Here is a 25328-nt window from a genome sequence, read left to right as displayed (position 1 = left end):
TTTCCTGCCAAAAGTCACTCTTTTAGCAGCTGTGCAAAGATGCCAAACTTGGTTGGTTTAAAAATATTCCTATTTCTGCCTTTGTCCCTCTGTTAGACTTAAGGTAAGTTTGAAATCCCAAGAATGGTGAATCAAGTGATGATGGTTTATATTACTCATGCCTAATAACCAACAAAGCCTGTCTAATGAATAATGTAAAAGACAGCTTTTTCTTTGTGTCTGCTGCATCTTTCATTTGCACAGTATTTTTCCATTGAAGAAAAATACATGCTTTAATTTAATGAGCATGAAGGAATCTCTGCTCTGTTTATATACAGCACATTATAAATAAAAGGGAAAAAGAAAATGAAACCTGTGGGGAACTGGTTCACTTCAGCATGTACATGGTTAGGCTCTTGTCACTGTTGGCTCATGCAGTTTTTATTTATGAAAATGGTATTGCCAAGTGGCACAGAGTTAAAAATTCACAAAGAGGTGAAGATCTTCACATTTAAATGAAAGTTATTCTTCAAAAATAATGTTGATACTATAACTTCTACATAAAAGACCAAGTTATTTAAAACTTTATGAATTGTCAAAGTGAGCCCCTTTGTTGTTGGAATTTTGGGTAATATAAGCATTGATGTTTAATCTTCAGAAAGGTTTTTTAGCCATAGAAGGTGCAGCAGTAGCTATATTGTGGCCAGTGAAGCATATTATTGCTGAGAGACTTTCCTTTTAGTGAAATTTTTCTGTTGCATAAATGCTTAGATTTATGCATTTGATACAACTAAATTGTTTGGCTTGGGTGTAGTTTAAAGTAAGGAAAAGGTACTTTGCTGTGGAGGAACCGGGTTTATGCGTTTCCTTTGGTTTACTTTAGAACCCCGTATAGTCTCGATAGAACCAGGTCCTTTCTACTTAGCAAGAAAACTTTTCTGTCAGCCAGTTATTGAATCTGCTTTGAGTTGTTTGAAGGAGAGTTGTCTTTGCAGTTAGTGGTAAGTTATGTAGCGCCCTCCCATGGGGAGACCAGAGTGCTGTTAGTGGTCCTTACAGCCTGACAGATCAGCCCTGTTGTTTTGAATCTCATATTTAGAATTAGGGTAGGAGGGAGGGGAAGGATAGAGACAAGGAGTAATAACTGAGAAATGGAAAGTGTAGAGAAGAAAAATTTCTTTACCAGTTGACACTATAAGGAATATATAAATATTCCTTATAAATATTTAAATATTCCTGAGGGAGTAAATTCTGCCATCACCAGTCAAGACGGGCAAGGACTATGCTGTTTATCCCACTTGTGGCTTTAGGTTTGCTTTTCTTTGACCTTTTTTTTTTTTTTTTTGGATGGGATCTTAGTTCCCTGACCAGGGATGGAACCTGGGCCCTTGACAGTGAGAGCATGGAGTCCTAACCACTGGACCACTAGGGAATTCCCATTTTTCTTTGACTTTTAACTCCAGTTTAAGTTCATCCTTGATCTTTTGACTTGTTTTCACCTGGATAAATGTGTTGAGAGATGAGTAGGTCCATGAAGAGAAACCACTTCATAACTTGACCTGCGTGTCCATTTTCTCAGTCTTTTGACTCTTGTAGGGAGGGGTAAACCTTGTTACAGCTGGTGTTTTTCTGTCCTGCCATATTCTCTTGCCCTGACCTGGTAGGAGAACCCTGATTTTGTGAGTTTGTTGGTGTTAAGCAGCCAACACTGCTTTAAAACAGAGATGCATTAGCTGGCACTTGGCAAGGTGAAGCCTTCCTCTTGGTGCTATTTAACAATGCTAAATGTTTGGATGGCATTTAATTCACTCACTTCCAGTTGACTTGAAGTAAAACCTCTTTGGTTAGGATTACTTGGACGTTTCTCACAAATGTAAACAAATGAAATGCTTTAACCTCAAATCAGTGATACTTTGTGGTATTTTGGGGATTTATTCACATTTGCTAATGAAAATTTCCCTTCTTGGAAAAAAGAGCTAAACAGGCAACTTTAAGAATACAAATGTGAATTGGTGAGAAGCAAGAAGAAATTCTTTGAAGCAGAAAAGTGGGATGGTTATAGTTTCTTCAGAGTGCTAGTTTTAGAGTGGGTTGATTGGTTTAATTTGCAGCAGACAGTGTACAAAGGCCCTTTTGTGATGACTGGCTCCCTTGATGCTGTGTCTTGGCAGTTGGCTACAACAGTGCCTGAGTCTGCAAAGCTCCAGGAAAGGTGTAAAATGGAGTTTCAGTCCCTACTCTGGACTTGCTCCTAAGTCTTAATAGAGCCTATCCTGAGGACAGGCAACAACTGTTTGGGGTCATGGAATTACATGGTTGTAAAGCTAGGATTTAGGCCCCCAGAATGAGAATTTTAATTTGTAATTCCTATTAAACATTTTCATGATTGGCTTTACCAGCTTAATGGCAGTAACCTGCACTAATCAAAGATGTGTGATCAGGATTTTAGGCATCTATGTATGTCACCTTTTTGACTGCCTTTTGGTAATTGTGTCAGGAAGGAATGAATTAGATCAATATGGTGATCCATCAAATGAAAAAAAAATAGAAAAATCTCCATGGGAAATGTACATTTGTACATTAAACAAATCACTGATTTGTTTAAAAAAAGGGGGGGGAATAATACCTATCTTGTGTTAGACACTGTGTATGCTAGATTATTGGCTGTGCAGAGGTAAACAGAATTGACATGATTCTTGTCTTTGTGTAACTTAGAGTTTAGTGGGTTTATTTACTGTTATGATTTCTTGGTCTTCTGATCTTATGTGTACTGTGACTTGGCAAGAGAGAGAAGCAAGATGAGTGTTTCTTAAAATTTATTTGACCACAGAACTCACTTGGGATTGAGGGCATATTTTATAGTAATAGTGTTCCTAAGAACACACTTTGAGAAATTAAATTTAATCATCTTAAATGCAAGACCAGTGATCTAGGAATATATTGAATAACTTTTCTGCATGCTACTTGATCACAGTAGTCTTTAAATTGAAAGACTTGAACAAATCCTTTGTGTGTATGTAATGTGTGTGCACACACATTATTGTGAATTTATGCTTTAGAAGATTTTAGATTAAAGAAAACGGATGCCCTTAAACACTTTTTTGGAAAAAGGCTGAACATGTGAATTAAGCAAAACTGATAACTAATTTGGGTAGGAGAGAAGAAGTCCAAATCCTAATGACTGGATTTAACATGGAATGTATATGGGAAAAAATTCTGTTCAGACCATTCAAGTGGATAGACACAGGAAAGTAGGAAGCCATATTGGAGCCGGAGTCATGGGGCCTGAGCCAGTCCCAGCTTTGCCAAATCACTTAAACCTCCATGAGCATGTTTGTGTAAATAGGGTTAATAACCTCTTCCTACGAGGTTCTTAGAAGCCCCAGATGAAATACCTGTGAGTACTCACAAAATATGTGAGTACATTAAGAGAGAGACAGTGTTTTGCCAGAAATCTAGGCCACCTGAGGAGTGTATCAAATAAAGTGCCAGGGAGATGGGTTGCCTGAGAAAGTTACATGTGAAAATGTTTCCTTTATACATTGGACTGGGGTGGACTTAAATATGGGACACCAGTTTTTGACACTGTTGGGAGTGTTTCAGTTGGTGCATCTATCTGCCTGTGTTGAGGTATAGTCAAAGCTATGGTTTTTCCAGTAGTCATGTATGGATGTGAGAACTGTACCATAAAGAAGGCTGAGTGCCAAAGAATTGATGTTTTCAAATTGTGGTGCTAGAGAAGACTTGAGAGTCCTTTGAACTGCAAGGAGATCAAACCAGTCAATCCTAAAGGAAACTAACCCTGAATATTCACTGGAAGGACTGTTGCTGCAGCTCTAATACTTTGGCCACGTGATGGTGAAGAGTGGACTTGTTGAAAAAGACCCTAATGCTGAGAAAGATTGAAGACAAAAGGAGACGGGGATAGCAGAGGATGAGATGGTTAGATAGCATCACCAACTCAGTGAACATGAATTTGAACTAACTCTGGGAGATGGTGGAGGTCAGAGGAGCTTGGTGTGCTGTATACAGTCCATGAGGTCGCAGAGTCGGACGTGACTTAGCAAACAACATATTCTGTGCACAGCCCTTTTGTACTTCTAAGATGGACGTGCTCTGAGGGTATTTTAGTTTTACAGATCATCCTGTATTGGGTCAAACCAGTAGTTCCAGTGCCCCAGAATTAATTATTTTCTGAACCTTCCTATTAGTAGGGAAAATAGCTTCTTAAAAAGTGAAGTAAATTCAAATTGCTTTTGATAAAATATTAGAATAGGCATATGTTTTGTGTGAGAACTGTCATTCTTGTACTTTTACAGAAAGGATAGGGTGGGAAGTAGGAAGAAAACCACTATTGCCTTACAGAATTCTGCCTGGTAGGTTACCATCCGAGAAATCCAACAGCTTTCTGTCTGGGAATATTTCAAATGCATAAATATTAGACAGAAGACATAAAAAAAAATTGTATGGTCTCTAAGTACCATCGTTAACCCATTAGTTATATATATATACCATTATACTTTGACATTCCTGTGACTGTATTTCCTTTTTTAAAAATTGAAGCATAGTTGATTTATGCAGTGTTGTGTTAGTTTCTGGTATGCAGCTAAATGATTAAGTTATGTATACATAAAATCTTTTTCATATTCTTTTCATTATAGGTTATTATGAGATATTGTATATAGTCCCCTACTGTGCAGTAGTATGTTGTTGTTTATATATATATAGTAGTTTCTGTCCACAAATTCCAAACTCTTAATTTATTCCTCCCCCCACTTTCCTCTTTTGGTAATCAGATTTATTTTCTGAGTCTGTTTTGTAAAATAAGTTCATTTGTATCATATTTTAGATTCCATATATAAGTGATATATGGTATTTATTTTTCTTTGTATGACTTCACTTAATATGATAATCTCTATTTCTGTCCATGTTGTTGCAAATGGCGTGATTTAATTCTTTTTTATGGCTGAGTAGTATTCTATCTTCTTTACCCATTCAACTGTCAGTGGACATTTAGGTTGCTTCCAAGTTTTGGCTATTATAAATAGTGCTGCTGTAAACATTGCGGTGCATGTATCTTCTTGAACTAGAGTTTTTCTTTGGATATATGCCTGGAAGTAGAATTGCTGAATCCTGTGGCAACTCTAGTTTTTGAAGGATCCTTCATACTATATTCCATAGTGACTCTACCAACTTACATTCCCATCAACATGCACGTCCTCTCCACCATTTATTGCTTTTGGACTTTTTAATGATGGCCATTCTAACTGGTGAGAGGTGTTACCCATTGTGGTTTTGATTTGTGTTTCTTTGACAATTAGCGATATTGAGCATCTTTTTCATGTGCCTGTTGGCCATCTGTATGTCAACTTTGGGGAAATGTCTATTTAGGTGTCTGCCCATTTTTAGATTGAGTTGTCTTCCTGCGGCTGGATTTCATTATTCTCTCAATCTTATGTGATGATACAAAAAAAGTGTCATATACTAACCAAAGAGAAACCTAAGGAAGATACACAGTGTAGTTATTTCTGTTTATTAATCTCTGAATATTTTACGAGTTAGAAGTATCTATATTAAATGTTATTTTTACAAATTTGGTTTATTATCTTTGACATGCTGATGATGTTTTCAGGTGAAATGTGTCAAGTAGTAAATAGAAGGAATCTTTTTGTTTTTCTTGATTGGTTTATTAAAATTTGTGGAACTTAAGAAATGTTGGGGGGTGGGCATTTTCTTTTTTTAAGGCTATGAAAATGATTCTGTGGAAGACTTGAAGGAGATGACTTCAATTACCTCTCGGAAAAGAGGTAAAAGAAGGTACTTCTGGGAGTACAGTGAACAACTCACACCATCACAGCAAGAGAGGATGCTGAGGCCATCTGAATGGAACCGAGAGACCTTGCCAAGTAACATGTATCAGAAAAATGGCTTACACCATGGTAAGAGATTTTGATCATACATGTTGTGCGTGTCCCTCCCTCCCGTCCCTCTTTCCTTCCTTTTTCTTTCTTTATTTCTTCTTATTTTTAACATATAGTTGACTTTCAACATTACATTATTGTAATTTCAGGTATATTATGTAGTGACGTTTGCATGTACCATGAACACCACAAGGGCTTCCCTTGTGACTCAGCTGGTTAAGAATCCGCCTGCCATGCGGGAGACTTGGGTTCCATCCCTGGGTTGGGAAGATCCCCTGGAGAATGGAAAGGCTACCCATTCCAGTATTCTGGCCTGGAGAATTCCATGGACTGTATAGTCCATGGGGTTGCAAAGAGTCAGACAGGACTGAGTGGCTTTCAGTTCATTTCATGATCACCATGATAATAAGTCTCAGTAACCATCTGTCCCTAATATTTTAAGTCGCTTTTAAATAGAGATAGTAAACCGCAATACTTAATCATTAAACATTATACATAGGTTCAACCCCTCCTAACAAATGGGAAAGTAGAGCAATAGAGTTGCTGTATTATATGCTATGATTGCTCTTCATTAGTGAATAGCTTTTTTCAGTTTTAACAGCCATCACCTAAACAAGGAGGAAAGCTTGTGTAAAAATGATTTCTAGTCACTTCTTAGTCTACCTGTCCTACCCAGGCAATGACCAGGAGCCTGCTGATTGCTGACATGTTGCAGCTGCTGTTAGCAAGAAAGGAGGATTAGGGAGGAAGAGAATGGGCTCTAGCCCCTCTGTCTTTCATTCTTATTTAGTCTCCAGGCCTAAATGTAAACAGGGAGATTGGAATCAAAATTGTGGTGGGAGAAGAGAGGATGGAAAGGAAAAGAAAGGAAGAATAATTGTGGAGAGAAGGAATGGAGTAGGAGAAACTAAACAGTAGGAATCAGGAGAAGCTTATGGTCTTAGGCCAGATTTCGACTATGAACCCAAGAGGGTGTAATTGAGTAGAATTTCTTCTGCACAAATTTTATTTTTGCCTTAATCCAAAGTCTGTACTGAGAAGGTGGGGGGCACCAGTAGGTCTAAAGCTCAATAAACAAGTTTAATAGTCGCTCATGCTACAGATTTAAGTTGCTAAGCATTTTTGACACAGATGTTGTATCAGAAGTATATTCCTACCTCATTTTCCCTTTCCATAGCACTCAGCTCTGTATTCTCCTATCTTTCAGTGAATGAAAGACTTAGTTTTTGACTTGGGATCAGTTTTCTGCCAGAAATGAAAAGACAGGTCCAACAAACAGGTCCAGGTAGCATGTAATGAGTTCTAGGAAAGTTGTTCAGGGTATTGCCATTGGAGGACAGAGCCATCCCTGTTGCCTGCAGTGGTAGCAAAGGTCTTTCTGACGCTTCTGTGCTGTTGTTTATCAAACTGACTGAAGACAGAGTTTCTGAAAAGGCAATCCTTATTTGCTGGACTTACAAGTTCAACACGAGAATATATATGTCTGACAAATTTTCAGTTATAGCGGTATAAATGTCTTGGTTTGGGTAAAATTTCCAGATTTGTTCCTGACCATATACTATATCCTAGCCCTGATTTTTATGTGCAGATGAGCTTGCATTATAGTCCTGAGGTTTGATTATTACTTCCATGCAGATAATTAAGAATCTGTCATAGTGGGGCTGCAAACCTTAAGATGGAGAAGGGTTGGGAAAAGGATAGAGTTGTGCCATATTACCTCCATTTCTTGCTGTCACAAGGTGGGAAGGAGAGGAGTCCAGCCCTCCTTCCGTAGATTGTTCATATGCTGAAAAAGAAAAGGGAAGAGAGAGATGGATTTTTAAATGTCTATAGAAAATGTATCTCTTGTTAAATAAAATGATCTCACTTAAACTTCTCTTAAATCATCTATAGGAAAATATGCAGTAAAGAAGTCTCGGAGAACAGATGTGGAAGACCTGACTCCAAATCCTAAAAAACTACTCCAGATAGGTAATGAACTGCGGAAACTGAATAAAGTGATCAGTGATCTGACACCAGTCAGTGAGCTTCCCTTAACAGCCCGGCCAAGGTCAAGGAAGGAGAAAAATAAGCTGGCTTCCAGGTAAATGCTAATCATGTTCACTCATGGAGGTGAGGTTAGACTTAAGTGAGCTTTCATATAGAGTAGATGGCCTTCAGCCATTTTTTCAGAAATATACTTTTTATAAATAGTACAATGAGAGTATTATAATTTTTACTTTGAAAATAAATGATGGTACTTATGCTTCATGGAATAAGTTTTTAAAGGGGAGAAGTGAATGAACTCAAGGGCCTTATAGTATAAAAATGAAAAATTTTATCATAGCTTTATTTTTTATTTGTTTTGCAACAACTCCAGGTTTTTTTAATTGAGGTATAATTTACTTGTCTTCCCTTTTAGTGTATTCTTCTGTGAGTTTTGGACAAACACATCCAATTATGTAACCACAACCATAATCAAGATACTGAACATTTTTATCACCTTAAAAGATTTCCTTTGCCTCTTTGTAGAACTGAACTCCTCCTCTTACCCTGACTCCTCCCAACCACCGATCTGTTTTATGTTCCTACAAGTTGTGCCTTTTCTCGAATACAGATGGAATCATTCTCTGCAGCCTTTGAGTCTGACTTTGATTTCACACAGGATGAAATTGAGATTCATCCATGATGTGTGGAGTAATAGTTTGATACTCTTTATTGATGGTAATAGTCCTTTGAAGTGATATATTAATACTCCAGTGTATCTGTTCCCCAGATGAAGGGTAGTTGAGTGGTTTCTAATTTTTGGCAGTTATGAATAAAGTCACCATAAACATTTACTTGAGTTTCTCAGGTGGCTTAGTGGTAAAGAATCTGCTTGCTAGTGCAGGAGATGCGGGTTCAATCCCTAGATTTGAAAGACGCCCAGGAGGAGGAAATGGCAGCCTACTCTGGTATTCTTGCCTGAAAAATCCCATGGACAGAGGATCCTGGTGGGCTGCAGTCCATGGGGTCTCAAAGAGTTGGACACAACAGAGCAACTGAGCACATAACACACATTTACTTAACAGGTGTTTATGTGAACATAAGTTTTCATTTCTCTTGGGTAAATACCTAGTGTGTTTATAAGAAAATGCCAAAGTAGCTGTTTCCAAAGTAATGAAGTAAATTAAAAAAATATTTACTATTTTCCAAAGTAGCTGTATGTACTGTTCCACATTCCCTCAAGCAACATATGAAGGTTCCACTTACTTCACATCTTCTACAACACTTGATTGTCACTTTTTGTTTATTTTGGTATATTAGCCATAGTTTTATTTTTTGAATGGTGAAATTTTAAGAAATAAGTTTGGATAAATGATTATATTGTATGTTTTGGGTAATTGAGGCCCTTGATATAAACATCAGTAGACAGTGATTTTTTTTGGTTGCTATTAGAAAATGACAGCAGCAAAAAGGATATTCTGAATGTTCACTTTAAAAAAACAAGTGAAGTAATTGCTCCTTCCTTTCCCAGGGCTTGTCGGTTAAAGAAAAAAGCACAGTATGAAGCTAATAAAGTGAAATTATGGGGCCTCAACACAGAATATGGTAAGCCTACACTTAGATGAATTTGATTAATTTCCATTTACCTTGCTGACTGCTCTCTGTTTATTATTTTTGGTTTTGTTATTTGCTTTCCCTGTATTCTGCCCAGCTTTCAGCCAGCCTGTTGGATTTAATGCTTTGTTTTTGGTAGCACTGGGTGTTGGTTGCTGCCGCGGGCTTTCTTTTGTTACGGAGCTTGGGCTCTAGGTGCACGGGCTTCTGTAGTTGCAGCCTGTGGGCTCTGTAGTTGAGACTCGCAGCCTCCGGAGCTTGGGCTCAGTAGTTGTGCACGGGCTTCAGTTGCCCTGCGGCATATGGAATCTCCCTGCACCAGAGATCAAACCCGTGTCCCCTGTACCAGCAGGTGGATTCGTGTCTACTGTGCCTCCAGGGAAGTCCAGGCCAGCCTATTTTTTCGTTCATTCATTCAGTAAGCTATACTGTTATTTATTCATGTTCTTCTCTTAGTGTCTATTGGTGGCTCACCAAGCCAGATCTCCTCTTGTGATCATGGTAATCTCTGACTTCAATTTTACAGTTGTGTGTGAAGTTAACCAGTTTTATTGACCAATGTATATTTTAACCTTTGAGTGGATAGTTTGGAAATGTGTTTTACAAATGTGATTGCTCATTAGCATCATCTGTGTGTACATATTAAGCTACAGATTTCTAGACTTCTCCCCAGATTCTCTGAACTACAACCTATGCAAGTAGAACCCAGAAATCCATATTTTTAATGTTACCCCAGATGACTCTTATGCAGCCATTCTAGTACTTATTTGGGATCTGTTGGTTTAGATCAGTGCTGATCGTTCACATCCTGGCACATGCAGAAAACTGTCATCTCTAAGGCATCCTGGAGTATAACGGAGTAGGCTGCTCATGGGAGGAGCCCCTGTGAGTTGACAATGAAAGTGAAAATCATTCAGTCGTGTCCAACTCTTTGCAACCCCGTGGACTGTATAGTCCATGGAATTCTCCAGGCCAGAATACTGGAGTGGGTAGCTATTCCCTTCTCCAGGGGATCTTCCTAACCTAGGGATCGAACCCAGGTCTCCTGCATTGCAGGCGGATTTTTTTTTTTTTCCCCATTTATTTTTATTAGTTGGAGGCTAATTGCTTTACATCATTGCAGTGGTTTTTGTCATACATTGAAATGAATTAGCCATGGATTTACATGTATTCCCCATCCCGGTCCCCCCTCCCACCTCCCTCTCCACCTGATCCCTCTGGGTCTTCCCAGTGCACCAGGCCCGAGCACTTGTCTCATGCACCCAACCTGGGCTGGTGATCTGTTTCACCCTAGATAATATACATGTTTCGATGCTGTTCTCTTGAAACATCCCACCCTCGTGCAGGCGGATTCTTTACCAGCTGAGCCACCAGGGAAAGCGAATCATCATCTCACACACTTGGAACCTTTTTATAGTGAACTAGAGGGTGGGGCGGAGAAGGCCGTGGCACCTTACTCCAGTACTCTTGCCTGGAAAATCCCATGGATGGAAGAGCCTGGTGGGCTGCAGCTCATGGGGTCGCTCAGAGTCGGACACGACTGAGCGACTTTACTTTCACTTTTCACTTTCATGCATTGGAGAAGGAAATGGCAACCCACTCCAGTGTTCTTGCCTGGAGAATCCCAGGGCTGGGGGAGCCTGGTGGGCTTGCGTCTATGGGGTCGCACAGAGTCGGATACGAGTGAAGTGAGTTAGCAGCAGCAGCAGCAGAGGGTGGGGAAGCTCTGCTTTTGATCTTCTATAATAAGGACCACCCCTCCCTCCCCCTTGCTTGGTTACTCTTCCTTATGCCTTGTGTCATAAGAGCTCATATGTTCCTTTGCCTCTAAAATTGTCCTCTTCACTGTCAGTTAGCTGTTGGGCTAAGCTGTATCTGAAAGTGGAACAGTGGCTAAATGATTGATTATTATTTGTTTCCAGAGATTTTCTTAACTCCAGCATGATGTCTGGCACATAATGCTCAATAAGTGTTGTGCACGCGCGTGTGCTCGGTCACTATGTTGTGTTCAGCTCTTTGCGACTCCGCAGACTGTAACTCCCCAGGCTCCTCTGTGCTTGTGATTCTGCAGGCAAGGATACTGGAGTGGGTTGCCATTTCCTTCTCTAGGAGACCTTTCTGATCGAGGGATTGAACCCGGGTCTCCTGCCTTGGCAAGTGGATTCTTTACCACTGAGCCACTTGGGAAATCCAAGTGTTGTGCAGTTTTTATTAATCCACTGCCTTGATTATCTTGTTTCCATTTGTGAGGATAGAAAGAGGATTCCCAACCATGATGTTTACAACTTGTGAAAAGAACTCATGGTTTTATTTATTAACGGCCACACAGGCGCTCTAATCAAGGTAAACAGATTAGGTAAAACAATAGTTAGTTGTTGGAATAAAGATCTATCCATTTTCCTATTTTTCTATTCTTGCTTTTTAAAGCATTTTGACTTTGGACCCTGTAAGTGTGTGTACACACACACTTAAGGCTCAACATTCAGAAAACAAAGATCATGGCATCCAGTCCCATCACTTCATGACAAATAGATGGAGAAACAGTGGAAACAGTGGCAGACTTTATTTTGGGGGTCTCCAAAATCACTGCAGATGGTGACTGCAGTCATGAAATTAAAAGACGCTTACTCCTTGGAAGAAAAGTTAGACCAACCCAGACAGCATTTTAAAAAGCAGAGACATTATTTTGCCAACAAGGTCCATCTAGTCAAGGCAATGGTTTTTCCAGCAGTCATGTGTGAATGTGAGAGTTGGACTATAAAGAAAGCTGAGCACCAAAGAATTGATGCTTTTGAACTGTGGTGTTGGAGAAGACTCTTGAGAGTCCCTTGGACCGCAAGGAGATCCAACCAGTCCATCCTAAAGGAAATCAGTCCTGAATATTCGTTGGAAGGACTGATACTGAAGCTGAGACTCCAGTACTTTGGCCACCTGATGTGAAGAGCTGACTCATTGGAAAAGACCCTGATGCTGGGAAAGATTGAAGGCAAGAGGAGAAGGGGACGACAAAGGATGAGATGGTTGGACGGTATCACTGACTCAATGGACATGAGTTTGAGTAAACTCCGAGAGTTGGTGATGGACAGGGATGCCTGGCATGCTGCAGTCCATGGGGTCACAGAGAGTTGGACACGACTGAGCGACTGAACTGAACTGAAGTATATTTATAATGATTGCAATGTCACGGGCATTCATATTTCATTTTATAATAGAACCTGGCTGACTCACAATGCAGGGAGATGTGGTAGGTCACTGGAACCCTTCTAGGTCTCTTTTTCTCTGGATGCATGTAGGCATATAACTGTGTCATTCAGTTAATAAATTTATCCATAATCATGTACATCTGTATGGCCATATATTTTTGTGCTTGTGTATATGTATGTGCAGGCCCACGGACACATATTTTCTGTGTTCTGGGGTGGGGAACAATTGGATAATTGGTTAAGGGCCAGGAATATGTGTATTTCTGAATGTGTTCCTCTATTTCAAATTGAGTTTTTGATGGCCTTTAATTTTTCTTATTTCCAAAGCTAACTTAAAGCCTGTAGATACATTCATGTAGGAAAAAAACTTATCTCTAGGTGCATTTTCTTCTCAATTAGCACAGGGGAAAAGGACATTCTCATTCATTTTTCTCTTCCACATCTGTCTTACATGCTTCTCTTTTCCAGTCTTGAGAAGAGCAGCCTTGAGTTGGTTTAGAAGACATGTCAGAAGCAATGTAGTAGTTGCTACTTCTGTGTAGTTTGCCACATGTATATATTTTTTATAATTAAATTTATTTTTAATTGAAGGATAATAGCTTTACAATATTGTGTTGGTTTTTGTCAGATTACATGTGATTTGCAAGTTCTTCCCATCGAACATACATATATCTCTCAAGGGAATGGTGCCCCCGAGTCCTCTAAATATTGGGAGTCACTGCTTTGTGGAACACTTTTATCCATTACCTATTGACCTGGTGGTTTCTAGAATTAGTGACATTGGAAACAAATTTTGGGACTTGGGAACCATAGGGCTGCCAACTTTATATTTTGCCACATGAGGACATTAAAATGAATATCATCTACAATTACTGTCATTTCATGCAGGGAGGAATATTTTAGTGTTAGAAAATTAAGACAGGCATAATCTCAGACTAAAGTTAGATTTATGAAAAATATACTATATTGTTCTTGTCCATTTTAATTTGTCATCAGCTAGCACTGTTGCAAGGACTAGCTTCAGGGCCCACTACTGTCGTCCTCATCCTGTCCTTTGCTACCAAACCTCTTCCTCCTCTTGATTCCTTCTGCCAAAGCTCACAGGAGCTCTGTGAGTCAAATGTAGATTTGTTGACTCAGAATGAGAGGAAAGCTACTAAGAGGACTGGACCTTCATCCTGATTAACATAGTTTATCCCCAAACAAGCTATGTAAGGTTAAAATTTTGGAAAATTCTTGGATGATCACGAAATCGGAACAGGAGGGATCTCTTAAGAGACTTCGGGTTTTTCCCTGGTGGCTCAGACGGTAAAGAATTTGCCTGCAATACAGGAGACCCAGGTTCTATCTCTGGGTTGGGAAGATCCTCTGGAGAAGGGAATACTGAAGAGATCCTTCAGTATTCTTGCCTGAAGAATTCCAAGGACAGAGCAGCCTGGCGGGCTACAGTTCATGGAGTCATGAGAGAGTCTGACACAACTGAGTGATCTGAATAACTTAGAAATTTAAGGTTGGTCCTCATTTTCTGAGCCAGATGCTTTTATCTCCTTACCTAGAAGTTTTTGATGGTAGAACCCTTCACCTCTGCCCTCCCTGCCCCAGTGTTCTGGCATGGACACTGCCCAGGTTGAGAAGAGCTGTTCTGCTGTTTCAGTTTTTAGTGCTCTTTTCACTTTTAAAGAAGTGAGCTGATTTACTTTACCTATTGAGGATGGGGAAACCTTTTTGCTTCTCATAAGTCCAGCCTGCATGTAAATGTCCTTATTTATATTTGAGTTAGTGGTTTTCTCTCTCGTGTATTTGAGAAACAAGCATAAATTTCTTGTTTCAGTTAGCCTCCAACTAATAAAAATAAATGGGAAAAAAATTTTCTTGTTTCATGTGGTTTCAGGAGTCAGCTGTGCTTTCCTTGTTTAGTGACACATTTTTTAATATATTGTCGCTGCATGTAGTTTTAAATTACTTCTCCTCCCCCTGCCAGTTATTTCTGATTTTCCTCTTCAGTATTAGTCTAGATTGGTTTCTTCTAAGTATTACAAGATAAGGAATAACAAATCATTGATTTCAAAGCAATGTCTGAAGTAGTAGAGATTTATTTCAGACTACAGGACTTCCATGTGTTGAAACTAGAGGTGTGTTCCCCCCACCACCACCCTGCAACTTTATTGAGGTAAAGAGTATTATATGGTTACTTTGGACATATGTACATACATGTGAAATCAGTCAGGATAGGGAACGTTTTGATCACTTCCAAAAGTTTCCTAGTGCCCCTGGTGCAAGCTGGTCCTCTCTTTTCCTGTCTCTGAGTAACCACAGTCTGCTTTCTGTCACTGTAAATTAGTGTACATTTTCTAAAATTTTATATTAATGGAATCCTACCATACATTCTTCTTTTTTGCCTGGCTACTTTCACTCTGCATATTTATTTAAACATTTATCTATATCAATAGTTAAATGGTTTTCAGTGTTGAGTAGTATTCCATTGTATTAGATATGCTTCAGTTTGTTTATCCATTCACGTGTTGGTGAATATTTAAGATTGTTTGCTATTGCCATAACTGCTATAGACATGTGTCTATAGAGCTGCTATGAATATTCCTGTGGAGGTGTTTGGGTGGAAATATGTTTTAATCTCTCTTGGTTAAATATCTGTGAGTAACTTTATAAACAACTGCCAAGCTGTTTTCCAAAGTGGCTATACCATTTTACATTCTCAAAAACAGTATAGGAGGGTTCTAGTTGGTCCATATTCTCGCTAACACTTGGTAAGGTCAGTCTTCTTACTTTTAACCAACCTAATGGATATGTGGCAAGATACCATTATGGTCTTAATTTGTATTTCATTAATTTATGATGTTGAACATCTTTGCTTATTGACTGTTTATATATTTTGTGTGTATGTGGGTGAAGTGTCTTAAAATGTTTTGCCATTTAAAATTTTTTTCTTCTAAAAGTTCTTTATTGTAATACAGGTTCTCAGATATATCTTATCTGATATATATGTTGAAAATATTTTATACTAATCTTTTGATTGCCTTTTTGTTCTCTCACTGGCATCTTCCAAAGAGCAAAAATTTTTCATTTTGATGAAGTCTGATGTGTTAGTCTTTCATTTTATATTTTTGTGTGTTCTAATTAGAAAGTTTGCCAACTTTCAAAACTGTATTTTTGTGTATATTTTCTCCTAGGATTTATATAGTTTTAGATTTTACAGTCAGTTTTTTTTTTCCCCCCACAAACAAATACCCAGTTGATCAAGCACCATTCTTTGAAAGGACTTCTTTTTCCATTGATTTTTTTTTTTTTTACCTTCATTAAATCAGTTGATCCTATATATATGGATCTACCTCTGGACTCTGTATTCTGTTCCATTGAGCTGTTTGTCTATCTTTATGTGAATATGCAGTATCTTACTTTAGTTTTATAGTAGATCATTAAAGTCTTGGTAGTGTTCGTCCTTGTTGGTCTTCCAATTTTGTTCTTCTCTTTCTAAGTTGTTTTGACTCTTCTAGGTCCTTTGCATGACCATTATCAATTTTGGAGTCACTTTATCACTTTTTATGAAAGAAGTCTTCTGAAATTTTGATTGGAATTGCTTTAATCTGTAGATCAATTTGGAGAGAATTATCATCTTAACAAAATGGAGGCTTCCAATCCATGAACTTTGGATCTCTTTCCATCTGGTTGTCTTCTTTAATTTCTCTCTGACTTGTTTTATAGTTTTCAATGTACAGTGCTTGAACATCTTTTCTTAGATTTGTTCCTGGATCTTTTATATTTCTGATGTTATTGTAAATGGACTCATTGAAATTTCAAATTCTTTGTTGCTGATATGTAAACTGAAATTTTGTTTCATGCCTGTTTTAGCACTTATTTTTTTGGCTGCTCTGGATCTTCATTGCTGTGCCAGGGCTTTTCTCTAGCTGTGGTGAGCGGGGGCTTCTCCCTGCAGCGGCTTCTCTCGTTGCAGACCACGGGTTCTAGGGCACTCAGGTTTCAGCAGCTGCAACGTGTGGGCTCAGTAGTTGTAGCCCTTGTGCTTAGTTGCCCTGAGGCCTATGGGATCACCCTGGACGAGGGATCAAACGCGTATACCCTGCATTGGCAGGCAAATTCTTAACCACTGGGCCACTGAAGAATTCCATATATTACTCCTGCCATATTTTCTTGCTTAATTTATTAGTTCCAATAGTAGGTAGGTGTGTAGATGCCCTGGAATTTTCTATGTAAGTAGTTGTCACCTGCAAATAGAAATGGCTTTATTTACTCCTTTTGATTTCTGTGTCTTTTAATTTCTGTTCTTTGCCTTGTTGCAATGTTTAGGACATTTGAATAGAAGTGGTGACTGCCTTGTTTGCAAGGGAAACTTTGACTTTTAATTTGATGTTGGCTGTAAGTTTTTTGGTAGTCGAGATGCCCTCAATTGTTTTAAGTTTCCTTCTTTTCCTAGTTTCATTTTTCATGAATAGATAGGGAATACAGTCATTTCTTTCATTTTAAAATTGCATTTATTGGAGCAATCATTGTTCTCCTTTATTCTGGTAACATATCACATATTCCCCTGTAAATATGGTGAATGATATTAACTAATTTTTTATTAAACCAACCTTACATTCTTAGAATAAACTGTATTTGGTTATGATGTATTTTCTTTTTTACTTAGAGTCTATTGCAAATATTTTGCAAGATTCTAGTCTGATGTTTTAAGTTGGAGTCTGTTGCTAATATTTTGTCAAGGATTCTTAGGTCTATATTCAAAAGGGATATTGGTCTGTTGATTTTCTTTTTTTGTAATGTTTTTGTCTGGCTTTGGTATTTGAGGGCACTACCTTATAGAATGAATTCAGTTGTTATCTTTTTTGCTCTTTTTTGGAAAAGCCTGATAAGATTGCTTTTATTTCTTCATTGTATATTTGATAGAATTTTACATTAAAACCCTCTGAGTTTTCTTTTGGGAGTATTTTTGGATAAATTCAATTCCTTTGTTAGAAATGGGCTCTTCAGATATTCCTTTTCTTCATGTTAAGTAACATTTTCAGTAAATTTGTCCATTTCATCCAAGTTTTTCCACTTGTTAGCATAGCATTTTCTTATTATCCTTTTAATGGCTCTGTTTTAAAGTGATAACCCCTTTTTCATTCTAGCTATAGATGTTGGAGCAGTCTAACTAGGGATGGGGATTAAGGTGGGAGTAAATACCAATTTTGTTGATATTTTTAAAGAACCAGCTTTAGACTTTGTTAACGTTCTCTATTGTGTGTTTGTGTTCTGTTTTATTGATTTCTCTTCTTATCTTTATTATTTTCCTCATTTATTTTTGGTTAACTTTGCTCTTTTATTTTAAAGCTTCTTAAAGGCAGAGAATTTTGTTTTTAAAGCTTTGTCTTTAAAGAGCTATGATTTATTTAGTAAACATTTACTAAAACTCAGTCAGTATCTGACACTGTCATAGGTCTTGAAGCTGTGAAGACAAGGAGGACACATTGCTTACAGAATAGTGAAGACTGATACATGTCTGCAGCCTGTTATCAAAAGCTGCTCATCATTTGAAATTAATCTCTTTGGATAAGAAAGCTTGCAACCATCACTGCCTAATGTTTTCTTATATGTTCTTCATTTTTAATTATCTGTTATTACATAATTAAAAGTAAATTTTTCCATGTTAGTGACATGTTCCAAGTGTCCTGTTCTGTCTTACAGATAATTTATTGTTTGTAATCAACTCCATCAAGCAAGAGATTGTAAACCGAGTACAGAATCCGAGAGAGGAGAGAGGACCCAACATGGGACAGAAGCTTGAAATCCTCATTAAAGATACTCTTGGTAAGAAGAATACTGGATAAATTAATAACAAATAATAACATGCAGTGTAAGGTATATGATTCAAGGGAATAGTAAAAATTCTTTTAAGGGAAAACTCAAGTGCTTTCATTGTAGTTACTTTCCTTTATGAGAAGATTTAGCATTCATAAACATGTCCTGCTGGTTACCACAACTTATTATTTAGACTTCATCACTGAACTATTTTAACACTTGGGAGGGATAAACTTCTAGCAACTTTAACCTTTTTTGGGGAAAATAAAGGTCCTTAACCTTGTCAGGCCTGCAGTATATACTTTAGTAGAGGTTCTTACCTACTTGTTTTATTCTTTCACAGGATTGTAACAAACTTGCTTATCTGGTTTTCCATCCCTGAACAGATTGTGCCACATAGGGAGGAACAGAGGTGGCTAAACAGAAGTCAGGCAGAGTGATCCCTGACAGGGAGGGTAGAGGTAGCCGAAGTAGACATAGCCATTTGAACCTTAGAGAACCAAGAGTTTAGCTGCCATAGGAGCAAATCAGATCAGCCTATGAGCAGTAGCATCCCAAGGGCATTACAGCATAACACAATCTGTGAAAACCCTGAAGCATCGTAAAATTGGTTCTTTGTTTAACAGTGTTTTTTCTAAGATTGTCTCTTAAAAACTAGTTCTTACATCGTCGTTCTGTAAATTTCACTTACCTGAAAATTTTCTTCTAGTTCATTTTCCCCCAGAATGCTGACTGTATACTGAATCAGTTTACTTGAAAGAATTAGAGCTTACTTTTCAATTATTTATTCATTACCTGAATTTTAGAGTGCCAAACATTGTTATTAAAAAAAATTTGATTGTAAATATCTTAGAATTTAAGACAGCTTTTCTGATACCCAGTATTATAAATTCACTCATTCCACAAAATTTTTTGAATGCCTTACTATGTGCCAGATGTTGGGGAACACAGAGATTAAGCAAAGACTTTGTTGCTACTCTTCTCAAGAAGCTTGCAGTCTAAAAGTGGAGCATAAAGAATAAACAGAAAACAAAAACAAAACAAAAAAAAAAAGAATGAACAGAAAACCAGAAATAATAGTAATATTGTGATAATTGCTATGAAGAAATTAAGATTCTTAGATGGAGTGGAGTAAGCAAGAATATTTTATTTCTGTTTATACAGAAATATTCCTATATACCAAATCTGCTGCTAAAATAATTGTATTTTCTTTCATTGAGAATAAATGCACATTGAATGCTTCCATGTACTTAGTAAGTTTCTCATGGTTTTTGAAATGACTTATTAGTTTCTCTTGTCAGCATTGTGTTCATATAATGTAAAATGTAAAATATACTAGTGTTTCTGAAGGGCAATTGGGAATCATTAGGAAAATTAGCACTGCATATAGATTTTAACCTAAAGATTTCATGAAATTTGCAACTTTCATGTTTGAAGGCCAATGGAGAAGATACGAAAGATTTAAGAGACAAGAAAAAGGAATTTGTTAGTCTAGAAAGGGGTAAACAGCTCGCATTTGTCTAGTACTTACTGTGATCCAGGATCTGACTATTAAGGTTGTTTAGTCATTTACTTCCACAGTTCTGTGAAGGAGGTATTATTATCCTGGTTTTACGAATCAGGAATTGGAAGCCCAACAAGGTAGTAAGTAACTTGCCACAAGTCCTATAGCCAACAAGTGAGGGGACTAGGAGTGGAAGTAAGTTCTGCTAGTTGCAAGGGCTTGCACTATACCCATGTGTCATCACTTGGCCTTGTCATCTGACACTCATCTCTAGATAGTTTCTGGCCTGTATAATTCACAAGTGGCCCGCTAAGTGCCTTGTCCAGTAGACTTACTTGAGGATTTATTTTTCTTCACATTCTTTTTTTTTTTTTTTAAGCACAATCTACTAAGGAAATCTTTTTTTTTTTTTTTTTTCAGTTTTTTCTTCACATTCTATGTAACATTTGATTACACTGAACATTTATCTTCATTCTTGAAACATTTTTATTATTTTAAGATACTTTAGGTTCTGCATGCCTTGTTCCCTGTCTTTTTACACACAAAAAAATGCTAGTGGTTTCTCTTTGGCTCTAGCAATATCCACTGGCCATATGCAGAAATTAAAATATGTTTTAAAAACACAAAAGCTCATTTAGCATAATGGTTAAGATGAGAGTATTTGAAATCAGTTCTAGATTCAAGTCCTGACCCTGCCACTTATTACCTGAGGACTATGGGGAAGTAACTTCACTTCCCTCAACCTAATTTTATTCATCTATAAAATGTGGACAGTTGTGTGGATTAAATGGAAAGAGTACGTGTAAAAGCAGTTAGCATACTGCTGAACACAAATTCTCAATGTTCAGTAAATATTAGTTGTTGATAATTACCATATTACATAGTAAACATTTGAGTTTTTTTCCATAAAAGATTTTTATTTCTACATAGTCTTCCTATGTTAGGTAGAGAGAGGAATTTAATGTTTTGTAAGAAAAAAATTCTTCCTGCCTTTTTATTTTCTAATTTAAAGGTTTATATGTTGGTAAGTTTGTGCTTTTCTCTTTATACCTGATTATCAATTTTACCAGATACAGTCCTTTACTCACATTTTCCTGCCTTGAATATTTTAAATATGTTTCTCCATTTTTATTCTGGCATAAAGTATTGCTTTTGAAAAGCTAATAATTGCCTGATTTTTTTCCCCTTATGTCATTTGCTGTTTTTGCCCAGATGTCAGCAGGATTTGTTTTTCTTGTTATTTAAATCTTAGTAACTTTACTAAACTGTGTCTTGGACTTGGTCATTTTAGGTCGGTAGTCTGATATACGCTGTGTGCTCTTTCAGTAAATAACTTCAGATCTTTCGGTATTTAGTTTGTTCCCTTGCTATGCTTTTCTTCTTTGGGGACACTTACTGTTTGTGGATTGGATCTTCTTTGCCTATCTTCAGTATTTTCTGAGGTATATTCACTTTCTCTCAAATTTAAGAAGATCTCTTCATTTCTAATTTTAAAATTCTTTCCTTTTTCACTGCTGTTCTCTTAAATTCGTATCTGTTATATTTATTTGCGACTCTTACATTCCTTTTAGTTTTTTGTTTTTTTTTTTTTTCCTTTTAGTTTTAACTTCAGGAATTAATTTTGTCATTTGCTTCTAATTTTTTGAGGTGTGATTGACATTTTATGTTTCAGGTGTATAATGTACTGGTTTGATATTGGTATATATTACAAAATGATCACCACAATAAGTCCAGTTAACATCCATCAGTATGCATAGTTAACAAAACATTTTTTTCTTGTGATGAGACCTTTTAAGATCCTTTCTCCTACCTACTTTCAAATATGCAGGACAGTATTATTAACTATGGTCACCATGCTGTACGTTACATCCACTTCATTATAGATGACTTTTTCATCAAGAACATACATGTTTTGGTTTTGTTTACAGCTTTTTTCCTGAATTCAATCTTGTCTGATATTACAGTCGTGAATACAACTTTGTTATTTTTATATTTTCTTGGTAACCCTTTGCCCACCCCCTTTTTTTTTTGGTAAGATTTTATTGAGGAGATCAACTTATAATTTGTTCTTGGATTAGGACAAGACAAAGGAAAAATAGAACTTCATATGGAACAATGACGTAAACATACCAAGATATCCAGAAATTTACCTGTGTAGAAGAGTTTTTAAACCTCCACATTAGTTGTTTTTAATTGGAAGAGAATTGATTTACAATGTTGTGTTGGTTTCTGCCATATATCAACATGAATCAACCATAGGTGTACATATGTCCACTACTTCTTGAACCTCCCTTGCATCCCCCACCCCACCCCATCATTCTAGGTTGTCACAGAGCTGGGTTAAGCTCCCTGCAGCTACAACACATTGGCACTGGCTGGCTGTTGTGCGTATGGTAACATATGTCTCCACGCTGCTTTCTCAGCTCATCCCACCCTCTCCTCCCCCTGCTGTGTCCACGGGTCTGTTCTCTATATCTGCATCTTTATTGCTGAGCTGCAAATAGGTTTATCAGTACTGTTTTTCTGGATTCCATATATTATTATATGCATTAATACATGATGTTGTCTTTCTCTTTTTGACTTCACTCTGTATAACAGGCTCTAGGTTCTTTCACCTTCCCAGAACTGACTCAAATTTTTTATGGCTGAGTAATATTCCATTGTATATATGTACCATTACTTCTTTATCCATTCATCTGTCAGTGGACATCTAGGAGTCTTTTAGAATTGTGGTTTTCTCAGGGTATATGCCCAGTATTGAGATTGCTGGGTCATATGGCAGTTTTATTCCTAGTTTTTCAAGAAATTGCCACACTGTTCTCCATAGTGGCTGTATCAGTTTACATTCCCACCAGCAGTGCAAGAAAATTCCTTTTTCTCCACATCCTTTCCAGCATTTATTGTTTGTAGATTTTTTGATGATGCCCATTCTGATTGGTGTGAGGTGATACCTCATTGTAGTTTTGATTTGCATTTCTCTAACAAACAGGTGAGGTTGAGCATTTTTTCATCTGTTTATTAGCTGTCTAGTCTTCTTTGGAGATATGTCTGTTTAGGTCTTCTGCCCATTTTTTGATTGGTTTGTTTTTCTGATCTTAAGCTACATCAGCTGCTTATATATTTTGGAGATTAATCCTTTGTCAGTTGCTTCATTTATAATTACTTTCTCTCATTTTGAGAATTGTCTTTTTTGCCTACCCTTTAATTGTCAGTCATTCTGTATTGCCTTATATGAGATCTCTTTTTATAAGGTCTTAACTAGATTAAAATGTGAACTTCATTTTGATTTTAATACCATAAATTCAGTCCTAGATTTTTATATATAACTTACAGTTTGGCTTTTCTTTGTTAATCAGTCTAGGAGTTTTTCCTTTCTGTTTTAAATATTTATTTATTTATTTTTGGCTGCATTGGGTCTGCATTGCAATGCATAAGCTCTTCATTGTTGTGCATGGGCTTTCTCTCTAGTTGCGGCAAGTGGGGGCTGCTTTCAGGTTGTGGTGTGTGGGCCTCTCACTGTGGTGACTTCTCTTGTTGCGGAGCGTGGTTTCCAGGCCTGGGCTTCAGTACGTGCAGTGCGCAGGCCCTGGAGCACAGCTCGGCAGCTGTGGGGCATGGGCACGCCCCGTGGTACGTGGGGTCCTAGTTTCTGGATGAGGGATCAGACCCATGTCCCCTGCGTCACAAGGCGGATTCTTAACACGTGACTGCCAAGGGAGTCCCCAGGAGCTTGTCTTTAATGGATGTGTTTCGCTCATTTTTATCTATTGATACATGTTTGGTTTTAACTTCTGTCATCAAAAGATCTGTTAGGATTGTTCATATGACTTTCTTGCTTCCTTTGTCATTCATACTATTCATATTCTGTTGTCATCCATATTATTATAGTTCCATTTTGTATGTCTTCTCTGATTATTTTCTACTTATGCATTTTTGTCTTGCAAGCTCACTTTTAAATTATAATGTGTACTTAATTTTTTTCCTCAACTTTTCATTTAAAATATCAGTCCTACAAGAAAAGTAGAAATAAATAGTCCAGTAAACATTTGCATGTCATTCAGCTAGATTAACCAATGTTAATATTTTTGCTGCATTTGCTTTAGTTCTGCCTCCATCTACATTTTTCCCTAAATATTTGAAGGTAACTTAAAAACATGATTATTCATCCAAAACTACTACTTCAACATGTGTTCTTCAAGAATAGAGACACTTTCTTACTTAGACACGATACTGTTGTCACTTTCTGGTTCAACATCACTATAACATCTATGTGGAGTTCGTATTTAAATTTCCCCAGTTGTCTCAATAATGTCCTTTATAACTTTTTTGTTGTTTTTGATCCGATTAAGGATCATGAGTTGCATTTAGTTTTTTGTTGTTGTTGTTCTCCTTTAATCTAAATCAGTCTCCTAGTCTTTTTTTCTTTCCATTAAAAAAAAAAAATCCAGGTAGTTAATCTTGTAAAATGTCCCAACACCTGAATTCATCTGTTTCCCCATGATCAGATACAGTTAAGTTTTCTTGGCAAGAATACATTATAGGTTATGTCCTTCTCATTTTGTCAATCAAGAAACATAGATGGTCCCATGGTTAAGACTTGGCCTTCCAATGCACTTGGTGTGGGTTCTATCCCTGGTCCAGTTCGGGAGCTAAAAATGGTCCACATCAAAAAAAAGAGTCTTGAAGCAACACACAGTATCAGTTTGTCCAGTTATTGGTCCCAATGAATTTGATCACATGGTTAAAATGGTGTCAATACTCTTTTACAGTATATTGAATTCTTATAAGCAGTTACTAAATAGATTTTTCTGCTTCCATCTCCTTTTAATTGCTTATTTTTTATTACATTTTAAAACACATATACTTCTGTTACTGAAAATCAATAAATCAGATATCTTCAACCTCAGTCATAGAGGATGAGGAAGATGAAAAAAATCAACAATACATGCAGTATTCTCCCACCTTTCTTTCCTCTTCCAAGTTTGTTTTTTTAATCCACTTACCTTTAAAATGAAGAAAAATGCACATTAAATTGATCGAATCCTTATAAAAAATGAAAACATCCTGTAGATACGTTTTTTCGGTCACATGGGTGAAGCCCTTCCATGAGATGTAGTGAAGTTGAAGTAGGTGAAAGAGACTGGCTGTGAGAGAACAGGAAAAAGACATGTTGGTAGGCTTTAGGAAACAGTGTCTGTTGGCAGGCTTGGGGTTTGGGTTTGGACTGTTCTTGGTTTGACCCTGCTAGTCTTGTGGGCACTAGTTACTGTGGGTAGAATTATTTTCTGGGCTGCAGTAGCAAGCAGCAAGCACTCATCTAGGACTCGT

At 37.3% G+C, this 25328-nt stretch overlaps 1 protein-coding gene across 3 annotated transcripts in view; it reads left to right on the top strand.

The window, feature by feature from the left end:
• CREBRF (CREB3 regulatory factor) overlaps positions 1-25328 on the top strand; it is a 59651-nt gene that overhangs the window by 28578 nt on the left and 5745 nt on the right. For all 3 annotated transcript variants that reach the window (XM_020910154.2, XM_070476829.1, XM_020910153.2), the window contains exons 5-8: positions 5724-5918; positions 7794-7983; positions 9397-9470; positions 18383-18505. In XM_020910154.2, the coding sequence (XP_020765813.2) occupies positions 5724-5918; positions 7794-7983; positions 9397-9470; positions 18383-18505 (582 nt within the window). The remainder of the gene's footprint in view (positions 1-5723; positions 5919-7793; positions 7984-9396; positions 9471-18382; positions 18506-25328) is intronic.

This window comes from Odocoileus virginianus, chromosome 14, assembly GCF_023699985.2.
Source record: "Odocoileus virginianus isolate 20LAN1187 ecotype Illinois chromosome 14, Ovbor_1.2, whole genome shotgun sequence".
NCBI classification, from domain to species: domain Eukaryota; kingdom Metazoa; phylum Chordata; class Mammalia; order Artiodactyla; family Cervidae; genus Odocoileus; species Odocoileus virginianus.
This window is presented reverse-complemented; position numbering and strand designations above follow the sequence as displayed.